Source organism: Mercenaria mercenaria, chromosome 10 (assembly GCF_021730395.1).
Source record: "Mercenaria mercenaria strain notata chromosome 10, MADL_Memer_1, whole genome shotgun sequence".
NCBI lineage: Eukaryota > Metazoa > Mollusca > Bivalvia > Venerida > Veneridae > Mercenaria > Mercenaria mercenaria.
In genome coordinates, this window is record NC_069370.1 from 9682182 (window position 1) to 9703148 (window position 20967).

Here is a 20967-nt window from a genome sequence, read left to right on the forward strand (position 1 = left end):
TCGCAATGATATTCATTGGATAGTTTTTTTGTTATTAGTAGATCTACTATTCAAATTTTAAATTTAAAAGTAAATAAATAAATTATTAGTAGATCTACTAGATCTTCTATTTAAAATTTTAAATTAAAAAATCAATCAATATCTAATTTCTAACGGAATCGACAGTGCTTTTAGTCTCCTGCACTGTCACAGGTTTATGAAATGATGATGAGTTGTTTCTGTTGTTGATGATGCTGATGGTGATGTGACGGAGGACGTTTGTGTAATCATATTATTTGACGTTGTTCCGCATGTGGATTATGTCAACGAGGATGATGATTATGATGATTATGATGATGATGATGATGGTCGTTATCATATATTTCAGAGTTGATGATGATGATAATGGTTAATTCCAATAAAAGTAATATGAATTGTTATTAATTGTGATGATGATTTGAAGGAAGATGTTGTTATAATCTATTGATATGTTATTATTGCTGCTGCTGAACTTGATGATGATGATGATGATGATAATGTTGATCGATATTACATAGATCTATTAGAACAAATTTGTTTAAGAGTTGATGTTGATGATGATAAGGGTTAATGTGAAGGAGGACGTTTTTTGTAATCATATTATTTGACGTTGTTCTGCATATGGATTATGTCAACGAGGATGATGATGATTATGAGGATGATGATGGTCGTTATCATATATTTCAGAGTTGATGATGATGATAATGGTTAATTCCAATAAAAGTAATACGAATTGTTATTAATTGTGATGATGATTTGAAGGAAGATGTTGTTATAATCGTATTGATATGTTATTGCTGCTGCTGCTGAACTTGATGATGATGATGATGATGATGATGATGATAATGTTGATCGATATTACATAGATCTATTAGAACAAATTTGTTTAAGAGTTGATGTTGATGATGATAAGGGTTAATTCTAGTCACAGAAATCTTAAACCTTTTAGTGAAAAGTAGCCAGTTCATCGGAAGTCAAGGCGGTAATGGGTTTCAGATTCTACTAATACGGTATATAAACGCCAATGGAAGTAAGAGGCACCCAGTATGATCGTACGGCTGATGACTGGCATATGTTGTTTTGTTTTGTTTTAAAGATGATGTTGATGATAATGTTGTTTTTGAGGATGATGATGAGAGGATTATTTGTTTAAATTATTTCACTTTTGCAATACTGTACTGCAAATTCTAACACGATCTGCAGCAATTGGTATATAAACATATAGCAAAATCGCCTATACATAAATCTACGATAAAATATGGTTTGCTGGTACATTTCACCCCCTATGATTGTGAAATAAGAGATTCTTCTTCAGTTCTATTACATACAAATTATTTCAAGGCCAAACGGTTGAAAACAACATCTCACAAACGTAACTATGATAAAATGCCATATTGACATATGTGTAGGACAGTAAAACACGTTTTGATCTCTACAAGCGAATTCAATTAGCTTAATTAAGATTCAGCGGTGACGTCATAAATGTATGACATAAAGTATGACGTCATAATGATGTGACGTCATATAAAGTTAAGCTCGTAACTTGTAACACAGGGTCAAATTTGACGATTTCCTTCATAATTAGTTTGCGAGCTATTAGATTACTAAATTATAAATACTTCTCAAAATTCTGATAAAAAGAAACAAGTATCTATACGTTACATTGGCTATGCAACTTTTTCTAACCATAGGGGGTAAATTGTAACAGCATATGAATTATTTGCGTTGTTAGAATCGAAATAATAAATATGTTCCAATAATTTTATCAATTAATAAAACATGGGCAGTCGTTTTGATGCGGATAATTAAATCACTCGTGCTACGCACTCGTGATTTAATTATTACGCATCCAAACTCCTGCCCATATTTTATTAACTGATAAAATATAGGAACAGATCTATTATTTCTTAATTCTAACACGATCCGCAGCAATTGCTATATAAACATATAGCGAAATCGCCTATACATGAATCTACGATAAAATATGGTTGGCTGTTACATTTCACCCCCCTATGATTGTAACATAAGAGCTTCTACTTTAGTTCCATTACATACGAATTATTTGAGGGCCAAACGGTTGAAAACAGCATTTCAAAAACATAAATATAATAAAAACTCATACTGACCTATGTGTAGGTCCGTAAAACACGCTCTGATTTCTATGAGCGAATTCAATTAGCTTAATTATGATTCAGCGGTGACGTCATAAATGTATGACATAAAGTATGACGTCATAATGATGTGACGTCATATAAAAGTTAATCTCGTCACTCGTAATACAGGGTCAACCCGCTTATTTTGATGATTCTGTTCATAATTAGTTTGCGAGCTGTTAGATTACTAAATTATATATACTTCTCAAAATTCTGATAAAAAATAAACAAATATATATACGTTCCATTGGCTATGCATCACTTTCTAACCATAGGGGGTAAATTGTAACAGCATATGACCCGAATGACGTATTACGCTGAAAATGTAGTACTGTAAAATGCGAATTATTTGCATTGTTAGAATCGAAATAATAAATATGTTCCAATAATTTTATCAATTAATAAAACATGGGCAGTCGTTTGGATGCGAATAATTAAATCACTCGTGCTACGCACTCGTGATTTAATTATTACGCATCCAAACTCCTGCCCATATTTTATTAACTGATAAAATATAGGAACAGATTTATTATTTCTTAATTAAACTGTAATATGATCGGAATATTGGCGACTGGCTTATGGAATTTTAAGAGATGATGTTGAACGATGATAATGATTTGTTTATGTTGATGGACTTACTTGTAACAATTGCTCGTTTATTGCAATAAATCTACTTCAATTTATATTCATAAAATCATGATATTTGTAGAAACTTAGTAATTTTTTAAAGATCTTTTTACGTCATTTTGGCGTTAGATAAAATGAAACGTCGTGAAAGACTGGAGAAGCGGGCCGGAGAGTTGGGTTTAACGGACAAAAGAAAGAGGCGGGACGAGCCTCCACTGGTGATTCCCCATCAAGATAATGAGGTGGAGAATCAGAGGCAGGACGAGGCTCCTCCATTGGTGATTCCCCAACAAGATCCTCCATTGGTGATTCCCCAACGAGATAACGAAGTGCAGCAACTCGTGCAAAATGATGTGGGTGGTGACTGTGTGCAAAAAGGAACTGACGACTGTAGCCCAGGTCAGGTTTTACCTAGTATTCATTCTGAACTGGGGATAGCTGTTTCAGATTCCCTATAGTCTAAAATAATTTCCGGAAAATATGTTGAGCTAGCACATTTGTTAGATTCAAATATAAAGCCGGAACATAACAAGGTGTCAATCAGTACAACCGGTGAACTTGTTTTAAAACCTAGTGGGCCGTCAACCAAAATAAATGACATTGAATCTTGGTCAGACGCCTTTTTGATTTACACTAGTATATACTTATGTGCCCATCCCGAAAAAAACGCAGGAGTTACTTAAATATATGAGTACAGTCCAGGTTGGTGCTAGAAGGCATAAGGGTTTTGGATGGAAAGATTATGACCAGCAGTTTAGATATCGCATGTCGGTTAATCCTGCGATGTCTTGGGCCAAAATAGACTATGAGTTATGGCTGGTGTACATGGCTAATGGGCAGTCTTCAAGTAACATAGCGGTAAACAAGCAATATTTTGGCAGGTGTTATGACTTTAATTATCGGCAATGCAGTCGACTTATTTGTCCTTATAAACACACTTGCATAACTTGTCACGCTGTTCATCCTTCTAGGTACTGTCCCAATAGAAAGCAGTTCCATGATGTTACAAGAAAACCAGTACGGGCCTTTGTTCCCCAAGGCCAGGGAGGTCACGTGTCACAGTTCAGCGGCCGCAGATCATTCCAATCCACAAATAGATTTAATGGCCCTTGGAAAAACTCCAGTTAAAGTTGAAGCTCTTGAAGAATTTATAAAGAGATATCCTAACAAAGCTGATTCAAAACTTTTAGTAGATGGGTTTAAATTTGGGTTCAAGCTTCAGTAATCAGGTCCTAGAGATTTTTCTGATGCGAAGAATCTGAAGTCTGCATATTCAAATCAATTAGCTTTGCAAGAAAAAATAGATAAGGAAGTTAAGTTAGGTCGCATTTCTGGCCCACATCCTAACCCCCCATTTTGTAAGAGAATTTCCCCGATAGGTGTAGTTTCTAAGGCTGATGGCAGCTGGAGGTTAATAACTCACCTGTCTTATCCGTCAGGTCGCAGTATTAATGACGGAATCAATTATGACCTCTGCTAAGTAAACTATACATCGTTTGACACAGTGGCTGATATGATTTTTAAACAGGGCATGTCTGCACTTTTAGCTAAGCGTAATATAAAATCTGCATTTCGTTTATTGCCAGTGAATCCCACTGACTTTCACCTTCTTGGAATGAAAGTTGACAACATGTATTATTCCGATAAATGTTTACCCATGGGTCTGAGTCTATCCTGCGCATTATGGGAAAAAGTGTCTACTTTCCTGCATTGGTTAGTAACTGAGGTTTGGAAACATTAGATCATTACTTGGATGATTTTATTTTTGTGGGAAAGTCTGGTTCTGACAATTGTCTTACATTGGTCAAAGCATTTGAGGACATATGTTTACAATTAGGTATCCCTATAGCAGATGAAAAGTCTGTAGGGCCCGTTACGGTTTTGACTTTCCTTGGATTTGAGCTTGATTCGAACCAAATGACAATTCGGATTCCGCTTAGTAAGATACAAGAGCTTCTTGACTTAATCCGGAATTTCCTGTGCAGATTAAAAGTAACACTTAAGCAGTTGCAATCTTCGACAGGGAAATTGTGCTTTTTTAGCAAAGCTATACGCGGAAGTAGGGCATTCCAATCTTGCGTCGCTTCTATGAGGCCATGTCTGGGCTAGATAAACCCCATCATCATCGTCGGGTCACGACGGACATGAAAGATGACTTACGTGTTTGGGTTTCATTTTTGAATAACTTCAATGAGGTCGTCCACATTCCTGCTAATGTTTGGCATGATAGCAATGTGTTAAATCTGCACACTGACAGTGCAGGTGCTGCAGATTATGGTGGTGCTTGCTATCTTGATGGGTGTTGGGCGTTTTTTCCATGGCCTTTGTCATGGTCAAAGTCACAAATACTTAAAGATATGACTTTTCTAGAAATGGTACCTGTAGTTTTAGCAATAGCATTGTGGGGTTCTAGAATCGCGGATAAAAAGGTATTAATGTGGATTGACAATGAAGCATTAGTGAAAGTTTTAAATAAGCAGTCTTGCAGATCAAAAGCGGTCATGCGTCTGGTGCGTTATTTTGTGTTAAAATCAATGTCATTTAATATTGTGTTCAAAGCTAAACACATTGCATCGAAAGCTAATGACATTTGTGATTCTCTTTCTCGGAAACAGTGGTCAAGATTCAGAGAGTTGGCGCCAAAAGCAAACAACGACCCGGAAGTTATTCCCCAAGATTTTCTTTCGCTGATGTCCACGGTGAAGCTTCAAGACTTCTAAATGCTTCCATATCGGGGAATACTTCTTCAACGTACCGTCTGGGTTTGAACCGCTTTAGGCAGTTCCGTTTAGAGTACGGGTTAAACAGTGACTGGCCACCTCAGCTTGAGCACATTATGCAGTTTATAGCAAGTTTATCCTTATAAGGTTTATCGGCTTCTACAGCTAGAATTTATGTTGCATCGATAGGATTTCAATGTAAAATATTGGGATATGAGGACGTTACTAAGCAATTCATAATATCTAAAATGTTAGAGGGAATCAAAAGGTCAAAAACGAGATCAGATTGTAGACTGCCAATTACGCCCAGTCTGCTATCCAACATTTGTAATATCCAACATCCAGCCGTATGTACGAACGTATATGAAACAATTCTTTTTTCAGCGGCATATTCGCTGGCATTTTTTGTTTTTTTTTGAGAGTTGGTGAATTAACAGCATCGAAGCCTCAAAATTTAAGTAGCACGTTATGCGTTAATGATATCAATTTGATACAGGAAATGTAAAACTTTGATATTCTCTCTCAGATTTTCGAAAACAGATCAGGAAGGGAAGGGTGAAAGATTGCAAATTTCTGCTCAAGGCAGTCACATATGCCCAGTTAAAAATGTTAAAGAATTCTTGTCTATGAGGCCGAAAATACAAGGTCCATTTTTTGTACATTTTGATGGTAGCCCGCTTACAAGGTACCAATTTTCGGCGGTTCTTTCAAAAGCACTAGCAGTTAAATGTCTATCTCATATGTGTTTTAAGTCCCATTCCATTAGAATAGGAGCGGCTACTACCGCGGCAAGTCTAGGGATGACCGACAAAGAAATAAAATTAGCGGGAAGATGGTCGTCTGATTCATACAAAGGTTATGTACGTAGTCCAACCAGGTTGATTCCTAAACTAATCCGGTAGTTACGTTGCATTGTACATGTCTAAATCCGCTGTCACGATAATTTTCAGTAACTTAGACTGCGAATCGTTTTATTCAGTAATATGTAATTTATATTCAACCTTCAGGTCCCGGGAAAGTTATCTGGTGTTTGGGCTCGTCATTAATTAAAAAAGCATTCATAACAGCAAGAAGCACCAGGGCCGGTCTAAACCTCGGTCTGGATGGAGTTGAAATCTGGTGGCAAGGTTATGGCGGTCTGTGTTTGACCCAGCTGCTTTCAAAGTTACGAACCTTGTGCCGCGTAAGAGACGAACCTGATTTCTTATTAGTTCATTGCGGGGGAAATAACTTGGGGAAAACAAAACTGAAGGAACTCAGATCAGAAATTGTTAAGATTGTGGATTTCAAAAACACGCACCTTTCTTCTACAGTATTGATCTGGTCAAACATTCTCCCAAGAATCAATTGGCGGTATTCAGACAATCGTATGGCAATGGACAGGTCCCTAAAAAGACTTAACAGTTACGGGGCTAAGAGGGTGGTTGATTCGGGTGGTGTTTCTCTCCAGCACCCACGTATAAATGTTCAGAGTCCCACACTGTTTCAGGGTGACAGAGTTCATTTATCTGAAGAGGGGAATATGTTATTTCTGCATAGTTTGGCTAGTCAGTTGGATGCAATTGTTAATGTCTGATGTGCTATTGGTAGTAAACTAAGGGCAAATAGTCTGGGCGTGGCATCATTGGTTTGTCTTGTTCGCTGGTGCCAAATACGTTTTTGTTTATTTGGCGGTGGCTTTCGTTCCTGGAGCCCACTAGGTCTCCAGGTCCGATGGCCATGTGGCGGCCAGCGAACTTCGGACGCATAACTTTACCTCTTGCATGTGATATAAGCCTCTGTTTCCCAGGGCCAAATTTACAATAACTAACATGATTCAAATCCTCTATGGTCCGAACGATTGGAACTAATTGTTGCTGTTGTTGTTTAAACAATGCCAATGTGGGGCGTTATTGTGACTTTAATGAACTCATAGTTGCCGGGATACCCTAAATGGTCGTTTGTAATGACTGAGTATCTCGAATTGTTGTTGAAAATTCAAAATTGTGAAAAGTGAAATATTGTGCTCGTTGAGTGAAACTTGGGACGTTGACAGTGCGAAAAAATTGATAAATATTGACATTTTTTTTAAAAACTATGGAGCCGCGCCCAGAAATTGCCATTCTTAAAGTTCAGTAATAAAATTGTGTACATTTGTATTTGTGTTTACTATCTTTTGCTTTTGAAAAAGTAAAACGCTGTCCATCTTATATACTTGTTACTTAAGTCTTTTGAGAGTACCAAATAATGCGGTATATTGACTGCCATGCAAGTTATGTAAACATACTTCTGTAAAGGTGTCATGTTTTATTTTGTCAGTTTCTTTTAGGATGGATGAATATAATTAATGAATATTGTTCATCATTGTACGCCCACATGTCTCTTCTAATGATATCGATATATCTGTCGCAAGGTTTATCATTATGGAAACATTAACCAGCGGAAATTCAATGTCTGGTCATCTTTTATTATACAGTGTTTAGGGGATGGAAATATCGTGACAAACTTAAATATAAAACCCAGTATTTCAACTGTCTCTTTTGATAAATGTGTCTAATTTTGAAACGACTTTCTCTAACAGCACATAAAATTGCACAAATAGAATCTCTGGAGAAAAGTTTTGCCGTCTGTTTGTAAGTGATGGAAGCTGAACTTATCCAAGAAAATAGCGTTCAAATAAAAGGACAATGCTTAGCTTAAGTATAATGATAACCTAAATGACTTTTGTATATCATATATTTGTATCATTTCATGTCCGCCATTGGAGATTACAGTTTTTCAGATGTACAAATTTAAGTCAAGTGATATGAAATTAAGGACGTAAGAATAAATTATCGAATAAACTGCAGTGCCATTGATTTTCCAGGCAATAAAAGTCAACTGTACATTGTTTATTATTATTAACCTCTCAGTTATGTCTAGATCTGCTTCTGTTGTGGTTTCCTGTTGTTTCAGGAAATGGAAATCTGCAAATCGATGGTTTCATTTTGTTTTTTTCTCAAAGTATAGTTTGGACTTCTTGCAACAATCATATGTTGTAAAGAATCATAACCCCCTCTGATGAATCATAACATTGCCAATCGAATCATAACACCCAAATAAACTGCAGTATTCCCGTCGTTAACTACGCTCTCGGGATAAATTGAAACGTTTGTTTATCATCGATCGGCTGAGACGGACTGTTTTCCAAGAAAACTTACGTGTTCTAAAATCCTAGTAATATATGATGTGGGTGAAACAGAACCGCTGAAAGGTCATCATGTTAACCTATAGAGTAAACAGGATGCAAAATATTGGTGACTGCAGGAAATATTTTTATGTTTGTAATCGTTGTCCAATCATAAGTCGAGTTTTCATCTGCAGAAATATAAGAAAACAATCCAAAAAGAAAATTTGGCATTTTAAAACGGGCTCTTGCCCAACTACAGTCAATAACAAGGCAGCTCTTCTTCAATCCTGCATGATCTATGTATAGCCTCCTAATAGAAGTTACTGCAATGTATCTTACGACAAGCACACACTAAACAATGCATCTACAACAGAGATTTAATCATGAAACAGATACCTGGCAACATCAACGCCAGAAAATTGAATTCTATGGCATTCAAAGGGATTATTGATTATAAAAATGGACAAGTGGTTATGAAAATGGACACGTGTTCATAAAAATAGACAGATGGTCATAAAAATATACATTCAGTCTTAAACAAGAACTTTTCCCTATTGCAATTAAGTCGATAATAAAATGGTTTCCTCACAATGGCTTTTTTCTGAGACTGGGTTTGAAACGCTCACCACATAGTAGTCTGGCGTCATCAAAATTTGCCAGTCCGCGTGATTGCTGTGGATACTGGTACCGGCTACATTTACTTCTATATTTCTCCGGTTGTGTTTCAAGGTAACGCTGCCTCGGTGCTTTTTCAACATTTTTATAGTTTGTTCTGCGACAGTAAAGCATTTTACTGTTGTTCGCATATACATTTTTGTATAACACTAATAAAACTTTCGAACAATCATTTTTAATTTCAATGGACTGTAAGCTTCATTTAAAATAGAATCATTTCTCGTTACTTTCACGATATCAATGCGCCAAAATTCTAATACTATGTCCAACATGCGTTTATGAAAAAATATGTTATATGTTAGTCAAAACTTTTGGTTGAAACATTCTGCGACACTTAAACGATTTTTATTGAAGTAAAATCTACTACTAAAGATTAATTTATGCTGTTGGAATATACAAATACTGCATTCAGTCGCCTGGCAATAAGCATTATTATATTTAGGCCGTTCCATGAGAAAGGCTGTATTAGTGACATGATGTAATTAGTGTTTAAAATACTGGAAAATCATTGTTTATCTTATGTTCCTGTAGAAACTAGACACTAGTGTATTGCAATTCAGTTATCTAAGGCAAATAAAATTCTACAATATTTTACAAATACATGGTATTTGTGTAGTGTTGTCATGGCAATAGAAGTTCCAAATCATCAATACACGATGAGAATATAGAGAGGTATAAATAAAAGGCATGTGATGAACCCCGCACCCCCCCCCCCCCCCCACAAAAAAAAAAAACACGGTTAATTTATTTTTCAGTAAAATAATTTTAAACTGTGTCTAAATATTCAAATGTATGATGTTTTGTTAGCGATACGCAAACTTTGTCCCATAAAAGACTTGAAAAATACACGCCTTGCACGACGGCGTCATACTGCTTTCATGACATTTTAAACGTCACGTCTCAAAATGCCTTTGGTGACATGGTTAAAAGCGTTGTAAGTCTTTAAATAGTAGAGATAATTTCTTCAAATTTTCAGATTTGAAAGGTAAAAGAGTGTTCTTCGTGAATATTGTGTTGTCATAATTTTGATTTTTTGTCACTTATACCGTTTTATTTCATGGAACGGTCCATTTGTACAAAAAAAGTTAATGTGTGCCTACAAAAGGTAAAACAAACAGATATCAACATAAAAGACTTATAGAATAAAAAAAACTGTTGACATTAAATTGATCTGTTTTTGTAGTACTTTAAAAAGCAGGATGTGTGTCAGTTCCCTGACATTCACTTTGGAGTGATGCAAAAAAAAGCTTCGATTGCCACACACCAAGATTCTGGTCTATGACACAACTACAGACACAGTGTTGTATAACCTGAGGTTTTTAAGCAGTTTGCACGCTTCTGCCATTTGCCTAATATATATTTGGATTGATCACAAATAGATGTATAGACAGAAATACGCCAAAAATAACAGGAATTTTACCAGTTAGACAACTTCATGTAGATCTGAATACGAGTCACGTTAATACTGAATAGCTAAAATTGGTAAAACGTTATCAGTCTACTGTCTAAGAAGCCATGAATGTTCTTCCTGGGTAATCTGCATTTTTACAGGATTGTTGCCATATTGTATAGAAACTGATAAACACCGACAGTGCTAGGGCACTCCTTCTAACCAATATTACTTCATGAGCAGACTCAGTCAAACCGTGCTATTATTCTTCTTGATTGCATTCTTTGTTTCCAAATGACCTTTTTACAGATTTTATTCGATAGCGTGCTTTCTGTCATGGTGATTTTACATACGACATTCACAGTGGCAGCCTCTTGATGTTGTTCTTGATAAGACTTACACTTTCAGAATAATTTTAAAACAAAGGCAATTTGTTTCTGTAATTCCATGCATTATTGACATGATTTTCGTTTTCCATTTATAGGTTCCAATTGGCCAAAAGTACATGCGGAAATTAGCTTTGTTTTCAGGCAAGTTATTTTGAAGGAACTTCGTTTCGAGTGAATATAGAATAGATCTCTCTGGGAAGTGAGAAAATTTCAAATATTTTAACAAGTGCGTTACTCCGTGGTGAGATATATATTCTGTGTTCATGAAAAACAAATTTCTTTTTTTCTTATGCTTAATCATGTAGCATTTTTCAATAATTTCAATCTCGGTGCAAGAAACAGACGTAAGTAAACGAACATGACGTTCGACGTCTTGTGACGTTACAATGGCGCACACGGCATCCAGTTCCTTTTATTTATTTTTTTACAGAATAACGTTATGAAATTCTCGTTAATTGAATCGAGAAATATACTATAAAGAACTAAGCGCGACTATAATTCCATCTCGTTTAATGCAAAAACTATTTATGGGCATAAAATAAATCGATAGGCTTGCGAATTGATCAAAACAGGGAGGCAAATAATGATAATGGCAGTGTTATGCAAGTCAACAATATGTTTTAACATAGCGTGAAAATACTAAAACTAGAACTAAATCTTATAAAAACATCGGCTGTCTTACATAATTAACTTCTTTTAATTTTATTACATTGTACCTTAACTTAAAAATGCACACAACAAATGTTTGTTTTTTCCCCAATGTGTTTGAACTTGATCAAACCCAAAGAACTTTTCAACTAGCATTTTGATGGAAGTTTAAGCACAATATTTTTTTTTTAGTAAAGCCACACAATAATGGGGATAATAAGCCAGCTACTCGCTAGGTGGCGATGGTAAAATAAGGGGTAAACAATGCTGACCCAGATTCTTATCTCAAATGGATTCTTAGTGGACATCAAAATATTTTGGATGGAAAGTTATACAGTTACAGAGAGAATTAATAAAAAGAAGGGCATCAAAGGCAGAAAGGAAGATTTGTTAACAAGGTATATTTTTATGTTGTTATAATTGAATAATTCTCAGACAAATAGTATTAATCCATTTAAACCTTGAGAAACCAGTACACAGAAGCAAATTATTATATCTTATATTAAATACACGTAGGCCATGGTGTGCATTGCAAGTTTTATTGGTGCTATCTTTATTGCATCTCATTATTTGTAGATTTAGTGTTGCTTATATAAAGCAATAATACTGGAGAGTAGCCCTTTGGTTAACAATTTTACAGGTTAATGATTTATGCTAGCACTATATCTTGTTTGAGGAATTTATGGTGTCTTTCTTTTTCTTACTTTCAGACTTGAAGCATATGACAGAAATCAAGATTTCCGGAATGAACCTATTCTCCTACCAGAACCTCAGGATTCAGACTGGTCCACTGAAGGGTTTCATCAACTGCAAGCAGACCATAGGATCCACTTCCCTAAATTGGGAAGCAATATGAAAAAAACAGCAATTAAGAAATTTGAAAAGCATACAGAATATAGTGTCAACAACTGCGGTTTATTTACATGTAGAGAAAGTCCATATCTGGCTGCAACACCCAGACAATAGTTGAGGTGAAATGTCCATATGCTGGGAAAGAGGCAATTATCCAACCTTGAAATTTTTTTCCATACTTGGATTATACGGACGAAAAAATGGAGCTAAAGAACTTCAAACTACTATTATCAGATACAGTGACAGATGTATATAATATTGCTTCTTCGTTGTGTATACATTCAAGGATATGTTTGTACAAAAAGTTGAACTAGATCATGAGTACTGTAACACACCATTTTACCAAAGCTAGAACTGTTCTACAAAATGTATCTGTGGAAATATATAGCTGAACATTTGTGAAATAACATTGATGATGATTAATGTAGACATTTGCAGTACAATATGATATTCAGTCTATGAAATGCTATTATGCATTTGATAAATAATTGTTTGTAGTTGAATTAAATATATAACAGTCCAGCATCAATAGTTCATATTTCTTGGTATTTCTGCACAAAACAATAATAGTTATGCAAGTTTACCAAAAATACAGTTACCGAAATTAGCTATGTTGAAGTACACAAATGTAATCCTTGATTAAGTTTTGTTTTTGGCAAGTTCAAGATCTTAATATTTTGAAACAATATCGTGTTTACTGGGTTGCCACGGTCTTGTCTTTTTCCCAGGATCTGCTATTTTTACCGCTACTCTCCATAAATCCTTTAAATGTTGTTCTTTTGGAAAATGAATTCCTCCATAACCCTTACATAGTGGTACACAACAATACTGAACCATAATCAAATTCTTATTAGTTTCATCTATGAACTACTCAAAAATCCTTTAAATAAATGTATTTAAGTACTTATTTGACTATTTTCTAAAGTTTTATTTTGTTCTGGGTCAAATACCAAGGAAATTGCAAATCAATTAGTATTTAGGGTCAAATACCTAGGAAATTACAAATAAATTAGTGTTTATTATGCAGAATCTCGACTACATTCTATAGTAAATCTAAGGTCAGACAAGATAATGTTTACCCTTTATTTCACCAGCGCCCTCTGTGGAGATAACCAGAGGTAACTCTGTTCTTATTATCCCCATTGCTAATATTTGCATATGTCCATGTGTTGGGAAAATGGTCTTTGGGATACAATGCTATGTTTTGTCGGAAACTCGCAGAAAAATATAATCAATAGTCACTATTTTAGGCATTTATCTTAAATCTAGGACGACGTTTGGTTCTCATCTTGTTGCGCTTAATATGCATCAGATAATTCTTCATTGCACGATATTTTGAACACTTCAGCCATATTGTTTTGTTAGTATAAATCTTTGTGTCAAATAATCTGAAAATCTTTATTGCACTTGACAGAGTTTTGAATTTGACAGAAACTGGCCAACACTTTGACTATTTTTTTTTTGTCAATTTGTTCATGGCTTTGGTGATACAGTGTCACACTAATGATGCTAATTTGTTGTTTACAATCTCTCCCAGATACTGGTGAATACAGTACAAAATGTAGCCCTTAACAGTTTTTCAATCGCGGCAAATGCAGACAGACCATTATATGAGAGAATTCACGCTAAGCAAACGTTCTTCAGCATATTTCACCAGAGACGCGATATACCGTAAATGTGTTTCATTTGACATGCAACTGTTAGGCTAACTGACTAGATATCTTAAACAATTTAAATGATTTAAAACGCTGTAAAACCCACCAAAATGCCAAAGTAATCTAAAATAGCTTTGGGAGGAATAAATTCGGAAACTGTGTTTCGTTGATCCATCGCCATTTCCTCTATCAAATTCTTATCCTGAAAATCTTAAAACCTTTCTTATGTTATCAATATTCTAGATACATACTTTCTAGCGGAAAGATCAATGACATGACTTCAAGCAAATTAGGGGAGCGGGAGAGAGGGGGGAGTGGGGGTGCGAGTGTGATATGACGACGATTTTTTTAGCTCAAAGTAACAGAAAAATAAAAACAGAAAAAAAACTATGAGACATCTTCGTATTGTTTCAAACTGAGATTACTTTTACATAGCCGACAGTTAGCTCTACGATATCGTCTTTCCGGTTTTCGATGCAATCTTTATGATTTTCTGATGAATTTAATTGGTTTCATTATATAGTTATGTAGTTTAGTGTGTGGTATAACCAAGTAAAGCGGCATGGTATTTCAAATATTCCCTATGAACTGTTGATTATATAGAACGGTTAGGTCTAGTTGGTCGTCTTCGCCACCGTAGGCATAGTAACTGTAGAAATTTTTCTCGAAAATTCCGCCCACTAAGACAATAAAGATAAAAATTGATGGCATGGTTTAGATCAGACAACATAAACACGATCTGATACACCAGATGATATTGTGCAATACTGTGAGACGTTTTTCGCCAGTTCCAGTAGCCTCGACATATAAAGAAGAGACAGTTTGGTAAAACAAGCAAAACAAAAACAATCGTTGTCGTTAACAACATCCGGGTACACTCGTGAGAACTGCGCCCTCTGGCGGTCAAAGTCTTCCGAGATTTTCTTGTGTCGTAAATAATCAAACTGTTTAAAACGAGAATAACAGACAAGGGGATAATAGCGTACAGTGCTCCGTCTATCCAGTACCAGACAAAATGAATGAAATCGCCGTATCTTTCCTTCGGTCCGCATGGGAAAGAACCTTGCACTGCCTCGAAAGTAAACAGAAACTGTGCATTTGCTGATATAATTGACACAAGTAGAATCACTATCACAAAAACTGCATTTTTTCTTACACAAATCGTTTTGAACTTGAAAGGAAACTTCACGGCAATAAATCTTTCTATTGTCATGGCAACTAGAATCCAGTTTGGATACATCTGAGAAGTTGTTCCAGCAAAGAAAATCACTTGACAAAATCGATCACCTAATCTTACGTTGTTTTCGTCCAATAAACGGTAGGATAATATCAAGAGTATTGCGGTTAAGTCAGTTATCGCCAGTGCCATCATAAACAGATATGACGACAATTTTAGCTTCATGAAAATCAAGACTACGATACAGGCAAGGTTACCAGGGATACCAATAGCACTGATAAAATACCGGTAATGGTCTTCCATGAATTCGGCGATTTTGTATTCAGTAAAGTCCGTAAGGGACAGGTTTGTGCCCTGCTGACTGATTGAAAATGTTATTGTCATCTCGACTGAATCGTTCCTTGCATCTTCAGATGAATTCAATGGTAATATTCGATGTGTGTTGTTATATGCAATGCTCTTTGTTATTTCCATGGTGACAATGATCTGGAATAAAAGATTTATAGGGAAATAGAAAATTGTTGCACTACATAGATTATGATGTCTTCGTGCCAATCTGTTTATGTTGTAGGTATTGCTAGGAAAAGTAGACATAGAAAATGTTACATACCAACGAGTAAAAAAGAAAAGAAAGATATCTAATTTATTTCACTAAGTTCTATCAATATTCATCGGAGCTTTGTAAATTATCTATGTAAATGTGATCATATACTATCAAGTTCCAAACTGCATATGTTGGTTGTTTGCTTTTTCTGCAAATAATAATATGAAGCATGCCCTTTTAGGATAAGTGATTTGTCAACATGAGCAATACGCGCATTTTTCTCTCCTAAGACAATATTTTGTAAAGGGGGCTTTTAAAATATGAGCCGCGTCATGAGAAAACCAACATAGTGCGTTTGCGACCAGCATGGCTCCAGATCAGCCTGCGCATCCGCGCAGTCCGGTCATGATCCATGCTGTTCGCTAACAGTTTCTCTATTGCAATAGGCCTTGAAAGCGAACAACATGGATCCTGAGCGGGCTGCACGGATGCGCAGGCTCGTCTGGATCCATGCTGGTCGCAAACGCACTATGTTGGTTTTCTCATGGTGCGGCTCAAATGCAAAATATATAAAACAGGATATTTATTCTCATTATTATGAATTACAAAAAAAAAAACAACAACAAATGTTTGCAAACGATTTATCACTGTCATAATAACTTTTACCGCGTCGGATGAATTCGAAAATTGAGTGTTTTGTTGTACCCAAGAGGTTGCCGTGAAAATAGTTTGAAAGGAAATATAATCAATTAAATATCAGATTATATGGATGGACTAATATAGGATGCACAGTTTTTTTTTCACGTGATTTAATTGACAAAGGTAAAATTGTGTGATTTCTCTGTTAAATGGTAAACTAAACCTAACAGTAGAGGATGCAATTCTTTAAAATGGATTATAATTTATGATTTACTTGTATACATAGCGTACGTGAGGGGAGATGTCGGGGGGGGGGGGGGGGGGGGGGGGGGGGGCACGAAAAAACAATGTAGAGTAACAAAAGAATGACTACAAATATATGTTAGTGGGGATTTTATCCGCTGTGACCTTGATATATGGAATTCGAAGCCAAAAGATGTCTGTCCTCTGTCTGATTATTAAGAAACGACGTAGGCCTATATTTTTTTATATTTAAACTCTGCCAGTTACCTTTTTAGTTACAAACGTTGTCTACATGAAGATATAAGGGAATACAACACGCATTACATTTCAACAAGGTCGAATCGTGTATACAGAAGAACAGTACCCAGTTGCATACATTGAATTGCTAAGCAAAACATATAGTTCTTAATTATTTCACTTTGTTATTAAGATAAGTCTATTGTTTATATTGTTAAAATAAATATTAACTAGTTTATGTGTTGTTTGTAGTTCTGGTAACGTAAGATATAGTAACGTAGGTTACTATGAAGTAATCTTAACAATAATGTATACATATTTATGCTGCATATAACAACTATCTACTGTTCAAAACTCAAAAAGATACACATTTAATGAAAAAGGTTATAATGAAAAGTAAGTTACAAAAACTAGCTTTAAATGGAAGATTGTAATAATTCCTAAATATTTTGAATATTTCATTTAGGGTACTTGAAATGATTGAATCCCAAATTTGCACTAACATTTTCTGTCTCATGTTGTCTGAGAAAAAAAAATGTTTTGCTGAAATTGAAAAATCTGTATTATTTGAAATTATTTAATGTATAAAATGAACTGTAACAAATAAATGCATTCGCATGAGTTGTAAATATTTCTGTCATTAGCAACAGAACATTTTTATTTTTCAATAATTTATATCATAGACATCTTACTCACTGCTGCCTTAAAATAACAGGAAAAAGGTTTTCTTTTCTTTTTTCCTTCTTCTATTTTAAAATGAGCTGAGACAGCAGCATCTGTATTGTTATAAATTCTGGTTTACTTTTTGATGATATAGCAGTCTATCTCCATGATCTTATCGTATATATACGGGTGACGGCAGTGTCACAGAATACAAGTTGAAGTACGTAATATAGATAATACACTATTAAACTATAAAGTGGTGAACCACACACAAAATGAGATTATTATATTTACGGTATAACAATGTTTATCAGTTAAAAAATTATTTCGGTTCATTTGGTGAAACTCATAGTTATTTTTTATTTAGTGTATTGTTTAAATGTATACTAAAAAGTCTGCTTTAAATGTTGGTAATGCAATCTATAGTTACGTGCGCTGTCTGAAAGACAGAAAGACAGTTCTCAAGAGCGCATAACACTTAATTTTGCTTTAAGACTTAAATTTAAAAGCAAACAACTTACTATAAAATTCTTCATAAATTATGATCAACGATACGTAACAAAGTAACGTAAGTTACAGTTTTCCTTGAAATTAATCTTCATGTTTATAAATTCCATTTAAAATGTTTCAAATGACTGTAGTCTGGGATTACCGTTACTATTTTGCCTCTACTGTGTTGTATGCCACAAGCAAATATTTTATAAGTATTTTACCGTAATTGTATGTTGTATTCTTTATAATTACGTTACATAAACGAAGGGTTGTAACGGATTTATACATCTTCCAAAATAAATTAAACTCCCTGTCATATCGCTACAAATACTTTATCCTCCATCATGAATTTAATATATTTCATTTTGTCAATAGATCAAAAAAGTAGAAAAAACTATGTTTCTTATTCATTCGTCGTTTACAAACCAAATCGGCATAATCTGTATGTTGGTGTTTCGTTAATACATATCTTTTAATTTTCGAAAAAAAGACGTGGTTTACTAATGCTAAAAGTATTCTAACTTTTCAGATCTTTCTTTTTTTTATTTTCGTGCAATTTAGTATCCATTTTTAAAAAGTCTTTGACTTCATTATAAAATTTTCTTTAAAAAAGAACACCATTTTACTATGGTGATTCATCCATGTGAAAATAAAATCAAATATGCACAGGATTCAATATATTTATTTACATATTCAGAAGGAGACAGAATTTCCTTTCCAACCATACTCATATTTTATGGTTACTTCTTGGGTGGAACTAACTCCTTAACTAAGCCACTTTTTGTATTTCATCTGAAGGCGCTATTGTTTAAACTTATGAAAACGTATAGGTCAGTAAATTATTTTTGTTAAACTGACTTAATTTTCTAATGACATTATTTCTCAATGTACTTTCATTTAATTTCACTTAAAATATGTCAGTCACCATATCTTGCAGCAGTTTCTTGTCTGCGCGTTTTTTTTTTTTTTTTTTGGTCCAGTTTTACGATAAATTTTATATTGTAAATATTGTTTTGTTTTTAATAAAAGTATTAAGGCACTGTTTCACTGCGACGATGTAACTAGGTTAAAATATGGAAAAAATCCGGAAATAGATCTAGTATATTTTATTTATTTATTTATTAAAACGATGTATAAATACCCAAAACTCCGAAACTCCGTGTGTATTTTTTCCTTAGTTCAAAGTAAAATCTAATGCCACACAATTTCCCCCAGACTGTCAGAAGTTTCAAACCAGCTACTACTGAATATTTAATTAAGAGGAACTCGGCAGGGCAGCATTTGCTGGGCCTTAAGCATTTAATGCAACACCGGAATACAGAAAAAATCTCTAGGTGCAATAGTTTTACTTTAAACAAAAGCCATCTACGGATAATGCGCACAAAGTGTGTCCTCAAATAAAATTGTTTTCTAAATACATTTTGCAAGTACTAGTATACATTTCTGTTTAATCATCTACAGAGTCCGATATATAAAAAAGAAACATTGAATATTTATTGGCAACTTTATTCGAATCTTAAAAATAGAATTTAAGTATGAAATTAACCATGAGTACTTTAGAGAAATCATGAATAATTTGTACTGCTGAAAACGTCTTACCTTTATTGATCAGTCTAATCCTTATATAAGCTCACTCTTAGATTCAAATTGAAAAAAAAAGAAGTTTGAAAAATAATTTTCTGGAGCACGAGTTGTGAATGGCGCTCGTTGCTTTCGATTACCGCTCTCCCGACTGACAGTAGCTTTCATATTGGTTTCTCCTATTTAAGACATAAACATACATTTCGAATGCTTTTACTTTGCTTAAACCCAGACACATATCGAAGCGGCTCGAAGACCGATGTGGCTATAACGGATAAGATTATATTGTTTATCAATGCCTCGTCAAAGTACTCAAATCAATATTTAAGACATCATACAATTCTGTTTACAAATACTTTGCTACTCATTGTGAACAGTTATAAGAGTAATTTAACAAATAATATTCGTCTGTCTCTGTAATCTGTCAACCTGTCTCGCGAGTGTTTCAAGCAGGATATTACTATCATAGTTATCAATAATTACAAAAAAAAAAAAACAACTTTGGTGTTTACAACTAACTCACCGTTGTTAAAATGTACTTAAAGTTACTTAAAACAAGAGCTGTCTCCATAGGATGACACATGCCCCCGATGGCACTTTGAATGAATAGTTATGGTCGATGTTAGAGTTTAGGACCTTTGACCTACGGAGCTGGGTCTTGCGCGCGACACGTCGTCTTACTGTGTCACAAATTCATGCATAGTTATTTTAAAATCCATGCATGAATGATAAAGATATGGACCGGACACGCCCATCAATGCACTATCCTTTAACGTCTAAGTGTGACCTTGACCTTTGAGCTACGGACCTTGGTCTTGCGCGCGACACGTCGTCTTACTGTGGTACACATTCATGCCAAGTTATTTGAAAATCCATCCATGGATGACAAAGATATGGACCGGACACGCCCATCAATGCACTATCCTTTAATGTCTAAGTGTGACCTTGACCTTTGAGCTACGGACCTGGGTCTTGCGTGCGACACGTCGTCTTACTGTGGTACACATTCATGCCAATTTATTTGAAAATCCATCCATCGATGACAAAGATATGGACCGGACACGCCCATCAATGCACTATCCTTTAATGTCTAAGTGTGACCTTGACCTTTGAGCT

The 20967-nt window shown here is 34.8% G+C and overlaps 2 protein-coding genes across 2 annotated transcripts; one reads left to right on the forward strand and one right to left on the reverse strand.

The window, feature by feature from the left end:
• The first annotated feature begins 2917 nt into the window (after window positions 1–2917).
• LOC123562056 (uncharacterized) lies at window positions 2918–7737 on the forward strand. The gene is made up of 2 exons (XM_045354711.2): window positions 2918–3197; window positions 6526–7737. The coding sequence occupies exons 1-2, from the start codon at window positions 2933–2935 to the stop codon at window positions 7092–7094; spliced, it is 834 nt and encodes a 277-aa protein (XP_045210646.2). The 5' UTR covers window positions 2918–2932; the 3' UTR covers window positions 7095–7737.
• Window positions 7738–13789: 6052 nt separating this feature from the next.
• LOC123560498 (probable G-protein coupled receptor 139) lies at window positions 13790–20090 on the reverse strand. Its single transcript, XM_045352683.2, has 2 exons — window positions 19870–20090; window positions 13790–15938 (listed from the first exon to the last, which is right to left on the reverse strand). Exon 2 carries the CDS (start codon window positions 15924–15926, stop codon window positions 14871–14873), a length of 1056 nt encoding a protein of 351 aa, XP_045208618.2. The 5' UTR covers window positions 15927–15938; window positions 19870–20090; the 3' UTR covers window positions 13790–14870.
• Between the last annotated feature and the right edge of the window lie 877 nt (window positions 20091–20967).